This window comes from Chamaea fasciata, unplaced genomic scaffold, assembly GCF_029207755.1.
Source record: "Chamaea fasciata isolate MVZ Bird 193981 ecotype frontalis unplaced genomic scaffold, bChaFas1.0.hap1 SCAF_1, whole genome shotgun sequence".
Taxonomy (NCBI): domain Eukaryota; kingdom Metazoa; phylum Chordata; class Aves; order Passeriformes; family Sylviidae; genus Chamaea; species Chamaea fasciata.
Window position 1 is genome coordinate 152,682,594 of NW_027094086.1, and position 17,510 is coordinate 152,700,103.

The 17,510-nt window shown below is 58.6% G+C and overlaps 1 protein-coding gene across 1 annotated transcript in view; it reads left to right on the forward strand.

The window, feature by feature from the left end:
• Positions 1 to 10,173, forward strand: part of SMARCC1 (SWI/SNF related, matrix associated, actin dependent regulator of chromatin subfamily c member 1) — a 64,195-nt gene extending 54,022 nt beyond the window's left edge. The window contains exons 27-28 of the mRNA XM_066202484.1: positions 6,411 to 6,575; positions 8,505 to 10,173. Of these exons, the coding sequence (XP_066058581.1) occupies positions 6,411 to 6,575; positions 8,505 to 8,584 (245 nt within the window). The 3' untranslated portion in view covers positions 8,585 to 10,173. The remainder of the gene's footprint in view (positions 1 to 6,410; positions 6,576 to 8,504) is intronic.
• Positions 10,174 to 17,510: the final 7,337 nt, after the last annotated feature.

Genomic DNA, 17,510 nt, shown 5'->3' on the forward strand with positions numbered 1-17,510 from the left:
TCCAGCCCCTCGTAGACATCCAGGCTCTGCATTCCCAGCAGTCCCTCCCGGAGCAGGGACAGGGAATGCGGTCTGTTAATTAGTCACAACATCTCTCTTTCAGGTCTGATTAAAGCTGGTCGATAGATTGACTTTTGCAGCAGCACCTCCCTCTGTGTGAGGGCAGCAGAGCCCTGGCTGAGGCTCGGCACTCCCAGCTCCCACAGCAGCATCCAGAGCTGTCTCATTCCCTGTGCCCCCAGCAGCAGGAGCTGCCCTCACCCCCTCTGAGTCCTCTGCTTTGACGCTTTTGTAAAGGGAAGGATTTGAGTTGGCTCAAAGTTTGGAGCAAAGCCCTCTGCGTCTCCAGCCAGAGCCCAGGTGGTCTTGCCTGGAGAGCAGAGGAGGCTCGTTTCCTTCAGTTCTCCAGAGAATGTTTGTTAGGAATGCCTGGGAAGCCCAGGGGTGCCAAAGCTCTTTGGCTGCACAGTTGAGTTACACTAACTTGAGAACTTCAGCTTGTTGACCCCACACCCATGAGTTCCCTCAGTGGGTCTGCCCCCACGGCTCTCACAGCCTTGGTGGAAATCCCAAAATTTGGTGAATGTGAGGAGATTGTGGAGTCCTGGAATGGTTTGGACCTTGAAAATCACCCAGTGCCACCCCCTGCCACGGGCAGGGACACCTTCACTATCCCAAGTTGCTCCAAGCCGTGTCCTGGACACTGCCAGGGATGGGGAGAAGAAACCCCCAAATCCCTGAGAGTGATCCAGAAGCAGCTGGGCTGGGAATACCTGCCCAGCTCCTGCTCAGCTGGCCGGGTTTCCCTCCAGAGCTGACCCTGGTGCTCCCTGGAGCTTTCAGACGGGTTCTGACCTCAGCAGGAGTGCAGGTGCCACCGTGGGCTCAGCAGACCGTGAACGGAGTGCGGCGTCGGCGTCCTCGGGGTGATGGACGAGAGCTGAAGGGAAGGTGGGAGGCAAAGGGAGGAAAGGATCTGAGGTGGCACTTGGAGAGGGGAGAGAGGAGGATCAGTTCCTGCTCACGGCTTCCCTGGGCTCGGGGGCAGAAGCAGTAAAGTCACGCTCTTAACTGAGAGGTAAAAGTGAGGCTTTTCCCAGAACTACGGGGCTCAGCTCAGATGTCAGTCTGGATGTGGTGGTGGTGAACATCTCCAGTGGAGGGATGTGCTGGAGCCATCTGGAGAACATCCCCTGCCAGGGTCACCCACTTCTCCTTGGCATGGCCGTGTCTGGCTCGGCTGGACCATAGAATTCATTTCCCCTGAGCTTGTTTTGTTCTCCCCTTTGCCCCGGAATGAAAACTTTCAAAATAGGGAAACAAAGTTGGATTCCAGTTTCACTGTGGAAAGCTGCACCTTGTCACTGTAACAGGAAATAAAATTCCCAGTTTCTTCCCATGGTACCGCTGTTGGCACATCGTTGATTTCTCTTCAACCTCTGGGCTGGTGATCAGTGGGATGAGAACTCCCGGTTCTGGTGATAGCCATGGTGTGGAATACAAGAAACATCTGGAAATTCTTGGAGGAAGAGAGCTGGGAATTAGTAGCCGTCATTATTAACTCTTCCTTCAGGTGAGATTTTTCACCTGGTAAATAATTTCTGACCTAAGGCAGAAATGGAATGAGGAGGGCAGGACACACTTTCCCACCACAGGTGGATAAGCAACTTAAACAACCTTTTCCCAGATATATTTTACCTCATTTTCTGTCAAGGGTTGAAATACTCCAAAAAAAAAAAGACTTTGTCAGGAATTTTGGGCTTGGCGTTTTTCAGCTGCTGGGCATTTCATTATTTGTGGGTTTAAGTTGCTGGGTGCTATTTGCTTCCTTCTTGGGCTGGTGATGATCCCAGGGGGCTTTTTGGGTACAGAAAAGGATTTTGAGTTCACTTCCCTTTGGATAAATATTCCCCACCAGCTGTCAGCGCTTCCTCTTTCCCCATCAGTTGTTCAGAGCTTGCTGGGGAGGTGCAGGGAGCAGTGGGATGGAAGGAAATCCGAGTCAGGGGGTGGTGGATGGGATTGGAGCTGCTCCGTGGCGTTGTGAGCAGGGTGTAAGTTGGGACTGGAGCTGTGAGGGTGCTGACACCACGTTGGGCTCTCTCTGGGGCAGTTTGGCTGCTTGAAAACCCGCCCCAGGCGAGAGGTGTTTGGGGCTGGAATAGTGACGGAGAGGAGTAAATGTGTGATGCATTCTGAAATTCCCGGAATCAAACAGCGGATCGGGGCGGCCCCAGACCCCGTCCTCCCCTCCGCGGGGGGATCCCAGCCGCTCCCTGGGATGTTTGCTGCAGGATGCTCTCCTCTGCGAGGGTGACGGCAGCTGCTTCCCCAGGAGATACTCCTGGGTGTATCCTGTGTGCTCCTCACGAGATACTCGCGGTGTGTCCTGTGTGTTCCTCACGAGATACTCCCGGTGTATCCTGTGTGCTCCCCACGAGATACTCCCGGTGTATCCTACGTGTTCCCCACGAGATACTCCCGGTGTATCCTGTGTGCTCCTCTCGAGATACTCCCGGTGTATCCTACGTGTTCCCCACGAGATACTCCCGGTGTATCCTGTGTGCTCCCCACGAGATACTCCCGGTGTATCCTGTGTGTTCCCCACGAGATACTCCCGATGTATCCTGTGTGTTCCTCACGAGATACTCCCGATGTATCCTGTGTGTTCCTCACGAGATACTCCCGGTGTATCCTGTGTGTTCCTCACGAGATACTCCCGGTGTATCCTGTGTGCTCCCCACGAGATACTCCCAGTGTATCCTGTGTGTTCCCCACGAGATACTCCCGGTGTATCCTGTGTGTTCCTCACGAGATACTCCCGGTGTATCCTGTGTGTTCCTCACGAGATACTCGCGGTGTATCCTGTGTGCTCCCCACGAGATCCTCCCGGTGTATCCTGTGTGCTCCCCACGAGATACTCGCGGTGTATCCTGTGTGTTCCTCACGAGATACTCGCGGTGTATCCTGTGTGTTCCTCACGAAATACTCCCGGTGTATCCTGTGTGTTCCTCACGAGATACTCCCGGTGTATCCTGTGTGTTCCTCACGAAATACTCCCGGTGTATCCTGTGTGTTCCTCACGAGATACTCCCGGTGTATCCTGTGTGTTCCTCACGAGATACTCGCGGTGTATCCTGTGTGCTCCTCACGAGATACTCGCGGTGTATCCTGTGTGCTCCCCACGAGATCCTCCCGGTGTATCCTGTGTGCTCCCCACGAGATCCTCCCGGTGTATCCTGTGTGTTCCTCACGAGATACTCCCGGTGTATCCTGTGTGTTCCTCACGAGATACTCCCGGTGTATCCTGTGTGTTCCTCACGAGATACTCGCGGTGTATCCTGTGTGCTCCCCACGAGATCCTCCCGGTGTATCCTGTGTGCTCCCCACGAGATACTCGCGGTGTATCCTGTGTGTTCCTCACGAGATACTCGCGGTGTATCCTGTGTGTTCCTCACAAGATACTCCCGGTGTATCTTGTGTGCTCCCCACGAGATCCTCCCGGTGTATCCTGTGTGCTCCCCACGAGATACTCCCGGTGTATCTTGTGTGCTCCTCACGAGATCCTCCCGGTGTATCCTGTGTGTTCCTCACGAGATACTCGCGGTGTATCCTGTGTGTTCCTCACGAGATACTCGCGGTGTATCCTACGTGCTCCCCGGGAGGCAGGGAATGGTGCTCCCGGAGCGGGGCCGGGCACGGCTCCGGCCCTGGCGGGGCAGAAGTGCTGGGTGCCAGTGAAGTGGAAATTCCGCCTCTCCTTCCCGCAGACGCGAGGCTAAATGAGTTGTTGTGGTTAATTATTCACAGCGCTTGGCTGGGGGGGCGGCGGGAGGGAGGGAGGGAGGAGGGAAGGATGGATTTGCCGTTGGAATATCCCTGCCCACGGCGGGGGTGCAATGAGACGGGCTTTAGGGTTCCCAGAGGCTGTGGAAGCCCTTCCCAGCGGGAAGAAGCCCACCTTGGAAGGGCAGCAGGCATTCCCTGGAGCTGCTCTCCGCCTGTTGTGTGTCGTCTCCCGCAGCAGCAGGAGAGCAGGGTGCCAGCCGGGCTCATCCCCACGGAATGCTGCCCCTCGTGCACGGAGCCCTGGCCGTGCCCACGGCTTCTCCCTGCACAGCCTGGGCAGGGAGAGGTGCCGGAGGATTTTTGGATCAGCTCCAAGGCTCGTGCATCAAAACAAAACCCCTCTGGCTGCTTATCAGCCCAGTGCTCCTCAAGTGCTGATTTAATAGAGGGAGAGGCTGTTTAATGGAGATAAATACCTTGGAGAGCCTCTGAAGGCAGTTCCTCCCCCGATTCCCTGGAATGTGAGCTGCACGGGCAGCAGGGGAAGGTGAACCTGCCCAGCCCCTCCGTCTGAGGGGTTTTCAGTCAGTTCAATCTCGTCGCGTTGGACCTTTGGGCTGGATCTCTTCCCGCAGCTGCCGCTGCTGCTCCTAAGCTCTCCCCCCCTATGTAGGTCACACTTCCACATTTTCTGCTTGAGCCGCTGTCTTGGAGCGCTTTCTCTTGGAAAATAAAAACATCTCTGGAGAAGCAGGGCTTTGGTTTTCTGTGGTGGCAGCGGCGATTTCCCCTTGGTCAGTCCCACTCCGGGTGGGCTCAGTGCCTGGGTACTCTGAGCCTGGGTGTTTTGGAGCTGGGACGGGGTGGGCTTGTTCCTCTGCCAGCTCCCTAAGCTAATTTTGAGATAAAAACGTTGCATCCCATGTCAGGAAGGGAAAAAGCAGGCGGCCAAAGCCCCACACAGAGGAGCTTCCCAGCTCAGGACAACTTCAGCAAACCTTGGATTTAAACCTCCAGGGTTTAACAGGGAAACAAGCTCGGGACAACCGCGTGGTCCAGGAAGGAGGGAGCTTCCCAGTGAGCACTGCTGGGAGATTTGGAGTTGATTAGGGTTGGAAGAGACCTTAGGGATCGTCCAGTGCCACTCCTGCCACGGCGGGGACACCTCCCACTGTCCCTTGGACACTCCCAGGGATGGGGCACACTTTGCATTTATGAAGAAAAGACGTTTTATGAAGTAGATTTAGTTTCAGTTCAGTGGTGATTTTAGCTCAACTGGGGCTGATTTGCGTATAAAACATCCTTGACTCTTCACGTCCCTGTGGGTTTGACAGCCTTTCCCTGAAGGAATTCTTGCCCAGTGCTGGAGTTTCACGTGAAGCCACTCAGTGTGTGGTAAAGTCTGATGCAGCTTCAGGTGCTTCGGAAGAGGGATTTTAATATTAATCCCCTGGTTAGTGAGAGAGAATCTCACAGGCCTGTGGTGTTCAGGGATGGCCAAATCACTGAGGCTCCTGTCAGGTGGCAGCTCCCAGGCTGGGAATTTCTCAGTTCCCACCTTTCCCGGGCCTCTCCAACACAGCTGTATTGTTCCAGTTTTTATATTTCTATTCCCTGATCAACCCAAATTTTGCCAGGGAATGACACCCCTCGTAGCTGTGAATATCTTCTCCTACTGCTACAAAGCCTCTGAGTCTTTGGGAGGTTGGATGATGTTTCCCAATATCCCGTTCCTCTGGCAGCGGGAAGCCATTCCCTGTGTCCTGTCCCTCCATCCCTTGTCCCAAATCCCTCACCAGCTCTCCTGGAGCCCCTTTGGCTCTTCGGTCCTTCCTCCCTTGCCTGGCGTTAGGGGGATGGAGCAGTTTCCATCTCTGTCTCATTAAAATACCGTCCCTCCATGGAAGTGTGTTGAAGGAAATGGAATTGGATTATGCCAAACCATCCCTCAAATGAGGTTTTAAAGCTGGAGGTGCCCAAGGCCGGGTGGTGTAGCTGGAACAGGGAGGTCTCCCACAGAGCTGGCTTGTGAGGAAGAGCCTGGAATCCTCCCTCGCAGCAAAACAGGGAATCGCAGTAGGAATTCCTGTGCTGCCCAGTTTTAGCTGGATGATTTCAGTTCTCCCACGGAACTCATCCATGAGGTTTCACGGCTGCTCCTTTTCCTCAAGGGCTCTTCCTCTGAAGCCATTTGCTTCCCAACACTTGCATTCCATGGGATTCCCTTTCTGCCGTGGTTTCAGTGCCAGCGTTGGGCTTGACTCTGTTGTCTCCCACTTTTTCCTTGGGAAGAGATTCCAAGTGCCCGCTGGCCCTTTCTGGAGGTGTGCTGGGGGATGAAAAGGGAGTTTCCTGGCAGTTTCCTGGCACTTTCCTGGCAGTTTCTTGGCAGTTTCCTGGCAGTTTCCTGGCAGTTTCTTGGGAGTTTCCTGGCAGTTTCCTGGCAGTTTCCTGGCAGTTTCCTGGCAGTTTCTTGGGAGTTTCCTGGCGGTTTCCTGGCAGTTTCCTGGGGGTGTGGAGCACGCACGGAGCCGCCTCTGGCGCGAGGCTCTGGCGCTGCTGGGAGCACTACCCCCCTGCTCTTCCCAGGGCCTCACCTGCTGTCTCTCCCTCCTCTGCAGGTCAGATGCCAGGGCCTGGCTCCATGATCCCTGGGCAGCCCCTGCCAGGCCGGATGATGCCCACCAGCATCCACCCCGGGAGCGGGGCCGCTCCGCCCGGGATGGCCCCCATGTCCGGGAACCTCATCGGGCCCCGCGTGCCGCTGGCAGCTCCCAACGGAATGTGTGAGTGCTCCTCTCTGGGGTAGTGCTGGGGGGCTCCTCTGCCGCTGGGAATTCCCTGTTTCTTGTGTGATAGTCCTGGGGGGGCTCCTGTGCCACTGGGAATTCCCTTTTTCCTATGGGAACAGCAGGGTCTGGTCAGCTCCCAATGGAATGTGTGAGTGCTCCTCTCTGGGATGGTCCTGGGGGCTCCTGTGGTGCTGGGAATTCCCTCTTTCCTGTAGGAGCAGGAGGGTCTGTCAGCTCCCAATGGATTGTGTGAGTGCTCCTCTCTAGGATGGTCCTGGGGGCTCCTGTGGTGCTGGGAATTCCCTGTTTCCTGTGGGAACAGCAGGGTCTGGCAGCTCCCAATGGAATGTGTGAGTGCTCCTCTCTAGGATGGTCCTGGGGGCTCCTGTGCCGCTGGGAATTCCCTGTTTCCTGCGGGAAGAGCAGGGTCTGTGCACCCTGCCAGCCCCAGAGTGGTGTCAGGCATGTGCTGGAAGCTTTAAGTGCTCCTCAGCCCTCTGGGCATCCCGACACATTCCATTGTCCTTTATTTTATTTATAACATCCCTTATTTTATTTATAATGATACAGATGCTTGGTGGTGGTGATCAAAAGCCTCTCCTGACTTAGTGGAGGGGTCGGGAATTGACTAGAATTCCTAAACAGTGGAGGTCAGAGTAGGATCCAGTTCAGTAATTCCTTGCTGAATACTTGGCACCTTGGGATTGGAGCAAGGAAGTCCTGAGCAGGAAGAAGGAGAAGACGAACCATGTAAGGAACGTTCCCAGTAAAAACTCTGAACCTCTAAAAATGAAGCTGATTTATGGCAGCCAAAAAAGCAGCTGGATCAGGAGCCGTGGTGTGGGAGTTGCTTGAATGAGTGTGAGAGTGTGGCCAAGCCCAGAAGGCAGAAGACAAGCTGGCACAGGCAGGAATGACTGAGGAGTTCTCCATCAGGAATTCCTCAATAAATTTGCCGTTATTAATTGCAGCCTGACCCAGCTGCTGCTCAGGAATCCTCACCCCCCCAAAATGCTCAGTGTGGTTCTCACCGGACGAGCAGGAATTGCCATCACTTGTTGTACCTCTTCCCAAAAAAAATAATTGGGAAAAGCCCTTTTGCTTTTGGCTTTGGCAGCAGGAGCTGCTGCGAGCTCTGAGTCACGGGCGTTCCCAGCCCCAGCGGGAAAACTCCGCCCGTGCTATTTCTGTTTGGGCCTTGCTCCTGCTCCTCTGCTCCCCCAGCTTTACTTCCTTCTCCTTCTTCCTGAGCCTTTACCACTGGGAATGTCCCGTGTCAGGTTGTATTCCTGTTTGCTCTCTTCCCTTCTCTTAACTTCTCCTTCTTTCCTCCCCTGCTGAACGAGTCAGTCATGTTCCATTAGCATCTCCTCCCTGGGCACGAGGCTGGCCCTTTGTGTCCCTCCTTTCCTCGCTCCTGCTCGCTGCATCCGTGGATTCCTCTGCTTTAACCTACATCCATCCTTCAGAGGGAGGAGCAGCCTCTGTTTGTATCAAACCTATTGTTCCATCTGTTTTAAACAGAGAAGAGCTGGAACTTGGGCTCGAGCACAGAGCTGGCAGGTGAGAGGTGCCAGTTCCGGCTCTGGAAGTTGCTTGGCATGGATTTGCCAGCCGCTGAGCTGCATCCCCGGCATCTCGTCCATAAAAACACGGGAATTTTTTCCTCTTTCACGGAGTCCGTGCGGTGCTGGGTGGTGGGAAAGCGAAATAAAGGTGCAGCAGAGCTTCTGGAGCCACCGTGGTGCCATTCCTGCGTTCTGGCTGCAGGAATCCCCCTGGGACAGGCTCTCCTGCAGCCCAGAGACACTCAGGCGTGGTGGGCATTGCGTCCCTTCTCCGTGTCCAGCCCCTCGGCGTGTCCCTCCTGCTGTCATTCCCTGTGTCCCCTGCTGTCCCTCACTGTCCCCTTGTGTCCTGCAGATCCCGGCCCGGTGCAGCCGCCCGCGGAAGGAGTGACCCCACCTCCGGCCGGAGCCCCGCCCGCCTCCGCCGCTCCCTAAAAGCAAGCCAAGGAAAGGAGGAAGAACTTCCACAGCAACATAGTGGTGACCAAAAGAGAATTCCTCAGTTCCCTTCTGCTCCCCGGGGAGGTGTCCCCTCCCCTCCCCTCCCCGCTGTGCGTGTGTGTGATGACACACGTGGTGTTCCCCACTGCGCCCCGCAGAGCTCGGCGTTCCCTCGGGAAAGCTGCACACAGGGATGCCAGGAGCGCCTCCACGTTGCTGCTGGGAAGTCCTTTGACCCCTTGGCCTGCTTGCCTTGCAGAGCTCCACGCTGGTTTCCTTCCTCTTGGTGCTTTCAGCTCGGGCTTCTCGCGGGAAGGGTGAAATAATCCAGGTTTTTTAGGGCAGGAGCTGAGCTTTAGGACGTGCCCGCTCCGAGGTCTCTGGGCAGAGCAAAGCACCGAGAGGAGAGGCCAAACCAGAGCTTGGAGCAGAGCGGGGGAACCGGGGCGTGCTGGGGCACGGAGGCGCAGGGCCCGCAGGGATTCCTGGTGGCTGCAGCCACAGCCGCCTCTAACTTATTACGGGAAATATTGATCCGTGGGAATGAAGCCGGGAGCGAATCAATCGGAATAAAACCACTCAATGGTAGGAGTTTTTCTCGCTCCGGTTTTTACCTTTCCTTTGCCTTTGGAGGTGGTAGTTGGACCTTCCCTGAGTAGTTCGGTGCAGTAGCCAACTGAGGAATAACCCCCCCCCACCCCCGTTTTTAGTCTCTCTTTTTGGAGCATATACTTTGTACTTTTTAAAACAAAAAAAAACCAAAAAAAAAATAGAAAAAGTAGGTAGCGAAGAAGTGCTAGAATTTGGGATTGGGTTGGGATGGCTGGGATGGGAATGCCAGAACTACCTCTGGACGGCCGGGGCAGCAGCAAACGCAGCTGGGACAGCTCCTGTCACCCCCCGCTGCAGCTGGAGGGCTGGGGAAGGGAACAGCTGCAGCAGGCAGGTCTGGGAGCGCTCCAGAGCTGCTGCTGCTGCTGCACACCTCCAGCCTGCCAAAACTTGGGGAAAAGTCCTGCAAAAAGTCCTTCTCTGCCCTCATCGCGGCCCAGGAGCGTTCGGGCTTTCCCTGCCGAGGGTGTGGACGCCGCTCCTTGATTTCAGGGGTGGCTTTAGTCCAGGTGGGAGTTGAGGTTGGGCTGGAGAGAGGCTCCAAAAAGACTCTGGAACCTCCAGAACCGCTTCCACCATTTCAAAGTTTAGGATTTGCCAGGTCTTCCAGCAGGACTCCGCCGTGCCGCGCAGAGAGCGGCCGGGGCCTTCCCATTCCCCTTCCCAAGGCTTCCTTCCCCTCCAGGGTCTTTGGGGTGAGCGTGGGATTTCTGGTGCAGCCCTTAGTCCAGTTTAGAGTAACCTCAGGTTGTTTTTAGCGTGAGCAATTCCCAGGATCCAGGTGGAGACTATTTTTTACTGTCCTAGTGCTGATCCTGCCGAGGACCTGGATCCTGGGCTCGGTTTTGTTTCTGTATAAATAATCCCCGTGCCCACTTTTTCACCTGATCTCTGTATAGGGCCGGTTTGATTCCTGCAGCAGCCACCCAATTTTGTGAAATAAAAGCAAAAAAAAGCGGTTTTTGTACAAAGCCTGTGGAGTTTGTGAAGTCTCCTTTGCCTTTGTGTGCGGGAAGAGCCAGGAATTGTCGCTGTGATCCGGGGCTGAATGGGAACTCCAGAGGAGCAAACACAAGTCCTGAGCTTGGGGGAGCCACGGGGGGAAGCACAGAGCCTTCCCACCCTGGGGCTGCTGCTGGGGACTGTCAGCGGTTCAGAGCTCCGGGAAGTGGCTGCAGTGGAGCTGCATTGCTGCCGGCGGGTTCCCGCCTGGATCACGCTGGAAGGGGCAGGATGGGCTGCGGAGGCCTCAGTCCCTCTGCTCTCCCATCCTGCTGCTCTGCCAGGCTCAGTCCTGCTGCCTGTCCTGCTCTTCCCTCCATCCCACTGGGCTCCACGGGAGGGTTCGTCTGTTTGATGGAGCTGAAAGCAGAATCCAGTCTGGATTATATTCCAGCCGGTCCCGCTGCTTTGCCCGGTGAGAGCCTTTGCCTCAGCTTCCCGGGCATCCCATAATGCCCACAGTCCTTAATGCCGGAGGAAGGAAATGCCCAGGGACGGAGCTGTGTCCCCAGGTCTGGGACATGCCATGAAAGCCACATTCCCACCTGGGAATTCCTCCCTGGATAGCCTGGGGGGTCTCCAGGGCTGGCGTCTCCTGCTGAACCCCGTTTGCTCCGTGGAGCTGCTCCCACACGGGGCAGGAGGCAAAGGGAAGGAGCTCTTGGATCTCTGCATTCCAGCAAGGCTTGTCCCTTGGCATGATGAGCTGACCTGCAGCACGGCCAGCGAGGGTCGCTTCTCCTCCTCTCATCCTGAGGATCGTTTTCCTGAGGGATGCACAGAATGTAAGTCATGAATGTCAGGTTTGGGAAGTTTTCTATTCACAGGCTTCAAATCTTCGTGGTTGCAGCAGCTGCCGAGGCCGGGCAGGGCAGAGCTGGAGAGAAGAATGGATGGGTTTTGGGATCTGTTCTGGGAATGCTGGTGGGTGAGGGAGTGGCCAGAGACCCCGCCGTGCCCTGGGCTGATCCCCAGCGTGGGCAGCAGGAAGTGGGGAATCCTGTCCCTCTGCCCCCTCGGGTAATTCCCCATCTGCAGAACTGCTCCAGCCCTGGATCCAACAGCAACAGGACCTGGAGCTGCTCCAGGGCTGGGAGAGCTGGGAATGTTCCCCTGGAGAGGAGAAGCTCCAGGGAGAGCTCCGAGCCCCTGGCAGGGCCTGAAGGGGCTCCAGGAAGGCTGGAGAGGGACTGGGAACAAGGCATGGAGGGACAGGACACAGGGAATGGCTTCCCACTGCCACGGGGCAGGGCTGGATGGGAGACTGGGAATTGAGAATTCCTGGCTGGGCTGGAATTCCCAGAGATTTGTGGATCCCTGGCAGTGCCCAAGGCCAGGCTGGACACTTGGATCGCCCTGGCACAGCGGGAGGTGTCCCTGCCATGGCAGGGGTGGCACTGGATGGGCTTTGAGGTCCCTCCAATCCAGCCCAACCCATCCCGGGGTGCTGACGCTGCTGTGGGTGTTTGGGTCCCACAGCCGGGCTGGGGGTGGCGTGGGGCCGGGGCTGCTCCTGCTGCGGGAGCGGGCGGTGGGATTGGGGAGTGAACTGCTGCTGGTCTCAGCGTCCCGGTGCGGGCGCAGCCGGCCGGACCGCGGGGTTGGGACGGGGCTCTGAGCTGCCTCAGCGTCCGCTCCAAACCCGCTGCTGGGGTCACTCCAACCCAAGCCCTCCTTAGGATAAAGGGAATTACCTGCTCAGGGCGAGCCCTTCTGCCTGCTCCAGAAAATTCCCTGTCCCTCCTGCCCGCACAGCTGGGAGGGCTTTGTGCATCTTCATCCGAGTCATCGGATCCTGCTGGAGATGGCAGAGGCGAGCCGTGGGATTTTTCCTCAGCCCCGCCGGCCAAGGGAGCGGAGCAGGAGCAGGAGCAGGAGCAGGAGCAGGAGCAGGAGCAGGAGCAGGCGCTGGCACAGCCTTTGTTCATCCCAAAAACACCCTAAACCTGCCTCGGATACCAACTCCACCCCGGGCTGCCTGAAAAGCTGCATTTTTTGTCTTTTCCTGGCCCATTTAAAGCCCAAAATGCACCTTGGGGCTGGCGGAGAGTTTGAGGTGTGTGAGTGCGCGTTGTCCCCTCGCTGCCGTTTTCATCCCCGTGCTTTCCTCACGGGAAACTCCCACGCCAAGGCTTTGGAGGGCCGGGAGCTGCTTTTCTCCCTCCAGGTTTTACAGGAACGAGAACAAGGCTGACCCCGGCACCCACCCCCGGATAATCCCCCCAAATCCCGGCAGGAGGAGATGTGCCCCAGACAGGGCGGCTCTGGGTGACCTGCCAAGGGCTGGGCCGTGCCAGGGCCGTGCCAGGGCCGTGCCAGGGCTGTGCCAGCACTGCCCGGCTCTCCAGGAACACTGTCCCCCTTTGTGTGCACCGGCCGCCTGTGCTGGGAATTCTCCCTTCCACAGGAAGCTCAGGACCCTCCCAGCAGCCCTGGGGATGTCACCTGGAGGCTGCAACGGGAAACTGAGGGCTGATTTTTTTTTTTTTTTTTTTTTTTTTTTTTTTTTTTTTTTTTTTGTCCCAAATCCCCTCCTCATTTTCTGTCTCTTTAAGCTGCAGTGTGATCGAAACAACCTGGTGTCCACCAAAGCCAGCAGCCTTCCAGGCGTGCCCCCAGAATTCCAGCCCTGGGATGGAGCTGGTGGTCCCCACGTGCCAGGACCAAGGTTGCCCACCCAGCTCCGTGTCACTGACCCTACAAAGACCTGGAGCCACCTCCAGGTGCAGGATCCCAGCGGGACCTGGGGGACATCTCCTCCCTGAGCTCTGCTCCAGGTGCTGCTGGGGAGCTCCAGATCCCCCCAGGATCCATTCCATGGAATTCCCTCGTTCCTTCTCAGCGCCAGGACGGGATGTTGTGGTCCCGCTGGTCCTGCTCCGGGCGGATTTCGGTGCCCTGCAGGCCCGGCTCTCTCTGCTGCTCCGATTTCGGGCTCCCTCCTGCAGAGGTGTGGAGCCCTGGGGTGCTCAAACCTCACCTGCCGTGGGAGGGACCAGGTTCGCGTTCACCACTCCGGGCTCAGCCCAGCCCTTCCCGAGCCCTTGTCCCTCGTTTCAGGGGATGAAGCTGTGTCTCCGCTCCTTGTCCTGACTGTGAAACAGCCGCCCGGACTCAGCCGTGCTCCCGGCAGTAAGGAATGCAGAGCCTTGGAGGTAAAAGCTTTTCTGAAGGGCCTTTAGTGCCCTCTTGGCAAAATCACAAGAGCTAAGATCACAAGCACTAAACCGGCTCCTCCAGGCGCGGAGGAGGAAGGTGTGGGAGCAGCGCTGGCACCGGCGGTGACGTCCCCCGCCCAGGGACAGCTTCCTTTGTCACCTGTGCATGTTCACGGACACAAAAGGTGTTGGCACAGCTGGCAGGTGTGATGTGTCCTTGGGATGCAGGGCTCCATCCTTGGGATGCAGAGCTCCATCCTTGGGATGCAGGATTCCATCCTTGGGATGCAGGATTCCATCCTTGGGATGCAGGGCTCCATCCTTGGATGCAGAGCTCCATCCTTGGAATGCAGGGCTCCATCCTTGGGATGCAGGGCTCCATCCTTGGATGCAGAGCTCTATCCTTGGGATGCAGGGCTCCATCCTTGAGGTGCAGGGCTCCATCCTTGGGATGCAGGATTCCATCCTTGGGATGCAGGATTCCATCCTTGGATGCAGAGCTCCATCCTTGGGATGCAGAGCTCCATCCTTGGATTCAGCTCCCCACCCGATCCTCTCCCCAAAGCTCATCCTCGCTTTACTCAGGGTTCTCTTGCTCTTTGCAGCTCAGAGCTGTGACAGGTGATTATTAAACCTCTCCCACCTTTTCCCCCTGCAGCCCCCAGGAATGTGGCTCGGGAATGGCCGGGAGAGCACAATCCAGGGGCTCTGCCCCTCCGGCAGGTCTGGCAGAGCCACAGGCTGCTCACACACCGCGACTCTGCCCCTGCCTGGGCCAGCTCTGCCTCTGCAGACCCAAACGCACCAGCCCACGTGCAGGTCAGGAAGGGTTTTTTGGGAAGATCCCGGCTCCAGCGCCACAGGACAGGCAGAGGTTGTGGATCTGTGTATTTCTGTGCCTCCAGCATCCTTCCCCAATACTGCTCCTGCAATCCCAAACACGGCTCCAGCTTCCAGGACTTTGAATCACGGTGATTTTTGGATCAGCCGGGTGCCTGATCCGGGGAGGGGGAATCTGTTCCCTGCAGGAAGGGGTTGGATGTTGCGGGCTGAGCACGGAGGAGGCTGAAGGTCGCTGCGGCGGCGGCTCCTCCGGGGATCGGTGTCGCATCGGGACTCGTCACCTCGGAGCCAGCCCGCGTGGTGCCAGCCCCAATCAAGGACAAAGCCGTCCCTAAAATCCCGCCTGGCTGAGCTGGGCTCAGCCCTGGGCTCAGGCTCAACATCCAGGATGTGAGACAGGGAAAGGTTCACGTGTCTGAGGGGAGCGGAGCCCGAGCCGGGGCAGGAAACACCAGCCTCAGTCCTGGCCCTTGCTTTCAATTCTTTCTTTTCTTTGCACTTTTCCAATCCTCGTCCATGAAAGAAATCCGGGAAAAAGGGGATTTGAGCCTCTCCAGTACCCGGCTGAGGGGGAGGGAAAGGCAGCCCAGGGAGAGGAGACGGGAGGAACAGAGGCTGCGGGGAATCCTGCCCCTGCCATCGCCCCCCGTTATCCCACGGGTCTGGATGGCCCCGGGCACCATCACCGGCCACGGGAATGAGGCGATTCCTGGTGCTGGCAGGGAGCTGGGGAGGTGAGGATCCCAGGCCAGCCTGTGCCTCCCCCAGGCCTCCGTCACTCTGTCCATCCCCATGGCATCCTGGATCACGATCCAGCCTGGCACCTGCACACACCGGGAGCTGCCAGCCGGGATGAGCTGGGATGAGGAGCTGAGCCGAGCACTGAGCATGAGGCAGGGCTGGGGGAGCAAAGCCCCTCCCTTGGGATTTTGGGGATCCCAAAGCAGGGCGGGATCCAGGGGCAAACTCCACTCCCTGCGCTGAACTGGGCAGGGAAGGGGTTTGGGATGGGATCCCTCCCCCAGATCACGGCACGGATGGACAGGGCTCACGGATTTGCTCTGGAAAGGCCCCAAATGGTGGCTGCAATTCCCCGTCTTTTAAATCATCTCTAATACTCTGAGTAATTCCCCCAGGAAAACCCAGACTTGGCGACAGCAGCTGGTTCTTCCCAAGTGAGGGAGGTGGTGCTGGATTTCTGCTTCGAGACTGGAGAGCCGTCGCTGTCCAGCCTGTCTGTCTGTCCATCCTGCCCGGCTGTCTGTCCTCCAACCCCGTGCTGCTGGCAAAGCCCCGGCCCAAGGCAGGTCTGTAGGGATGTGGTGGGGTCTGGCTCTGACCCCGTGCTGGCCTCGGCTGCTCCTGGATTTGGGCACCGCCGTGGAATTGGCGCATCAAGGCTCGGCTCTGCTTTGCCCCTGGACGCCCCGGGGCGTGGGAATGAGGAGGCTCTGGAATTCTCCCAGCTGGACGCTCCTGCCTGTGCACAGCACCCAGTGCCCCCCTGAGCTCTGCCCCTGCCGCAGGTCCCGGGATGTCCTGAGGGGACACTGGGGAACAGCCCTGGATGAGGAGCCCCAGGGCTGCCGGGGGACACTGGCCACACAACCCTCTGGAGAGGAGCTGGCGCTGCAGGACACCAGCCCAGCCTGTCCCGAGGGCTGGCGGAGCCTCCGGCCGTGGAGGTGTCCCAGATGTGACCCTGGGTGGCTCCAGGCCCGGAACAGGTGGTCCCAGGGCTCCCTGCCAGCCCCACCAGCTTCCTGCCCCCAGGAGTTACTGTGGGTGCTGGAAGCTTCCACGGGCTGCTGCCCTGCCCAGGCTCCAGCCCGGCCCCATCCCCATTCCCGGATCACACCCTCCTCCATCCCATCCCCATTCCTGGATCCCACCCTCCTCCATCCCATCCCAGCCCCATTCCCATCCCCATCCCTGGATCACACCCTCCTCCATCCCATCCCATTCCCATCCCCATCCCTGGATCACACCCTCCTCCATCCCATTCCCATTCCCATCCCCATTCCCATCTCCATTCCCTGATCTCACCCTTCTCCATCCCATCCCCATTCCCATTCCTGGATCCCACCCTCCTCCATCCCATCTCCATTCCCGATCCCACCCTCCTCCATCCCATCCCCATTCCCGATCCCTCCCTCCTTCCCTCGGCCTCCTGCTGCCAGGAGGGCCCTGGCCCCGGCACCCTCAGCCCGTGGGACCCCTCAGCCCCTTCCCAGCCCTTTTCCCGGCTGTCAGGGCCGTGTCCCCCCGTCCATCCCGGCGGCCCCTCGGCCGGTCCCCTTGGAAACGCATCCAGGGCCGGAAGCCTGGGGAATACTAAGCAGGTGCAGCCCCTTCAATCCCCCTTTGAGAGGGACAGAGCGGGGCTTGTTCCCGGCCAGGAGCCCGGCCAGGAGCGGTGGCTGCCGGGGGGAGAGGGGACCCCCGCTGCCCGTGTCCCCAGCCCAGCCCCTGCCCGCACACGGCCCGTGGCAGCGGGGGGACACCCGGGGCGCACTGCCAAGCTGATGGGGGTCCCGCGTGGGGCGGGGGGCGCAGAAACGGGGTCCCCGGGGAGCCCCCGGCACTGCCCGAGCTCCTGCGCTGGTGTGGGTGGCGTGGGGTGTGGGATACGGGGTGGCTGGTGGGGGACACCCGACGTGGGATGCGAGATTTGGGGGGTAGGTGTGGGATTTGGGATCTGGGATGTGAGATTTGGGGTGTTGGATGTGGGATTTGGGATGTGGGATGTGAGATTTGGGGTGTGGGATGCAGGATTTGGGGTGTGGGATTTGCCATTTGGGATGTGGGATTTGGGATGTGGGATGCCCAGTGCGGGATGCCCAGTGCGGGATGCCTGATGCAGGATGTGGAACGCCCGATGTGGGATGCAGGTGGCGGAGCAGCCATGACGGCCACATTCCTGCGCTGCAGGTGGAGGTGTCCAAGGACGCGCGGCGACCTTGGGAAGCCTCGGCCAGCCGGGAGCTGGTGCCGGCGGCAGGGGGCTGAGGCATCCGTGGAGCCAGCGGTGCGGACACGGCGAAGGAGCAGCCGCTCTCCCACGGGCGGGTCCGGGCTGAGTCCCCAGAGCAGCCCCGGGTGTCCCCTGGGTGCTGCCCCGGCACCGCCACCACCCCGCCGAGGTGGGGCCTGGGCCCGGGGGTCCCCCATTGCGGGGCCGGGCACATCCCCGCCGCTCTCCTCTCCCGGCTCTTCCCCGGCTTCACCCAGACGCTGCCTCTGCCCGGACCCCTGCCCGGACCCCTGCCCACGGGCGGGAGCCAGCCCTTGGTGCCCGCAGGGAC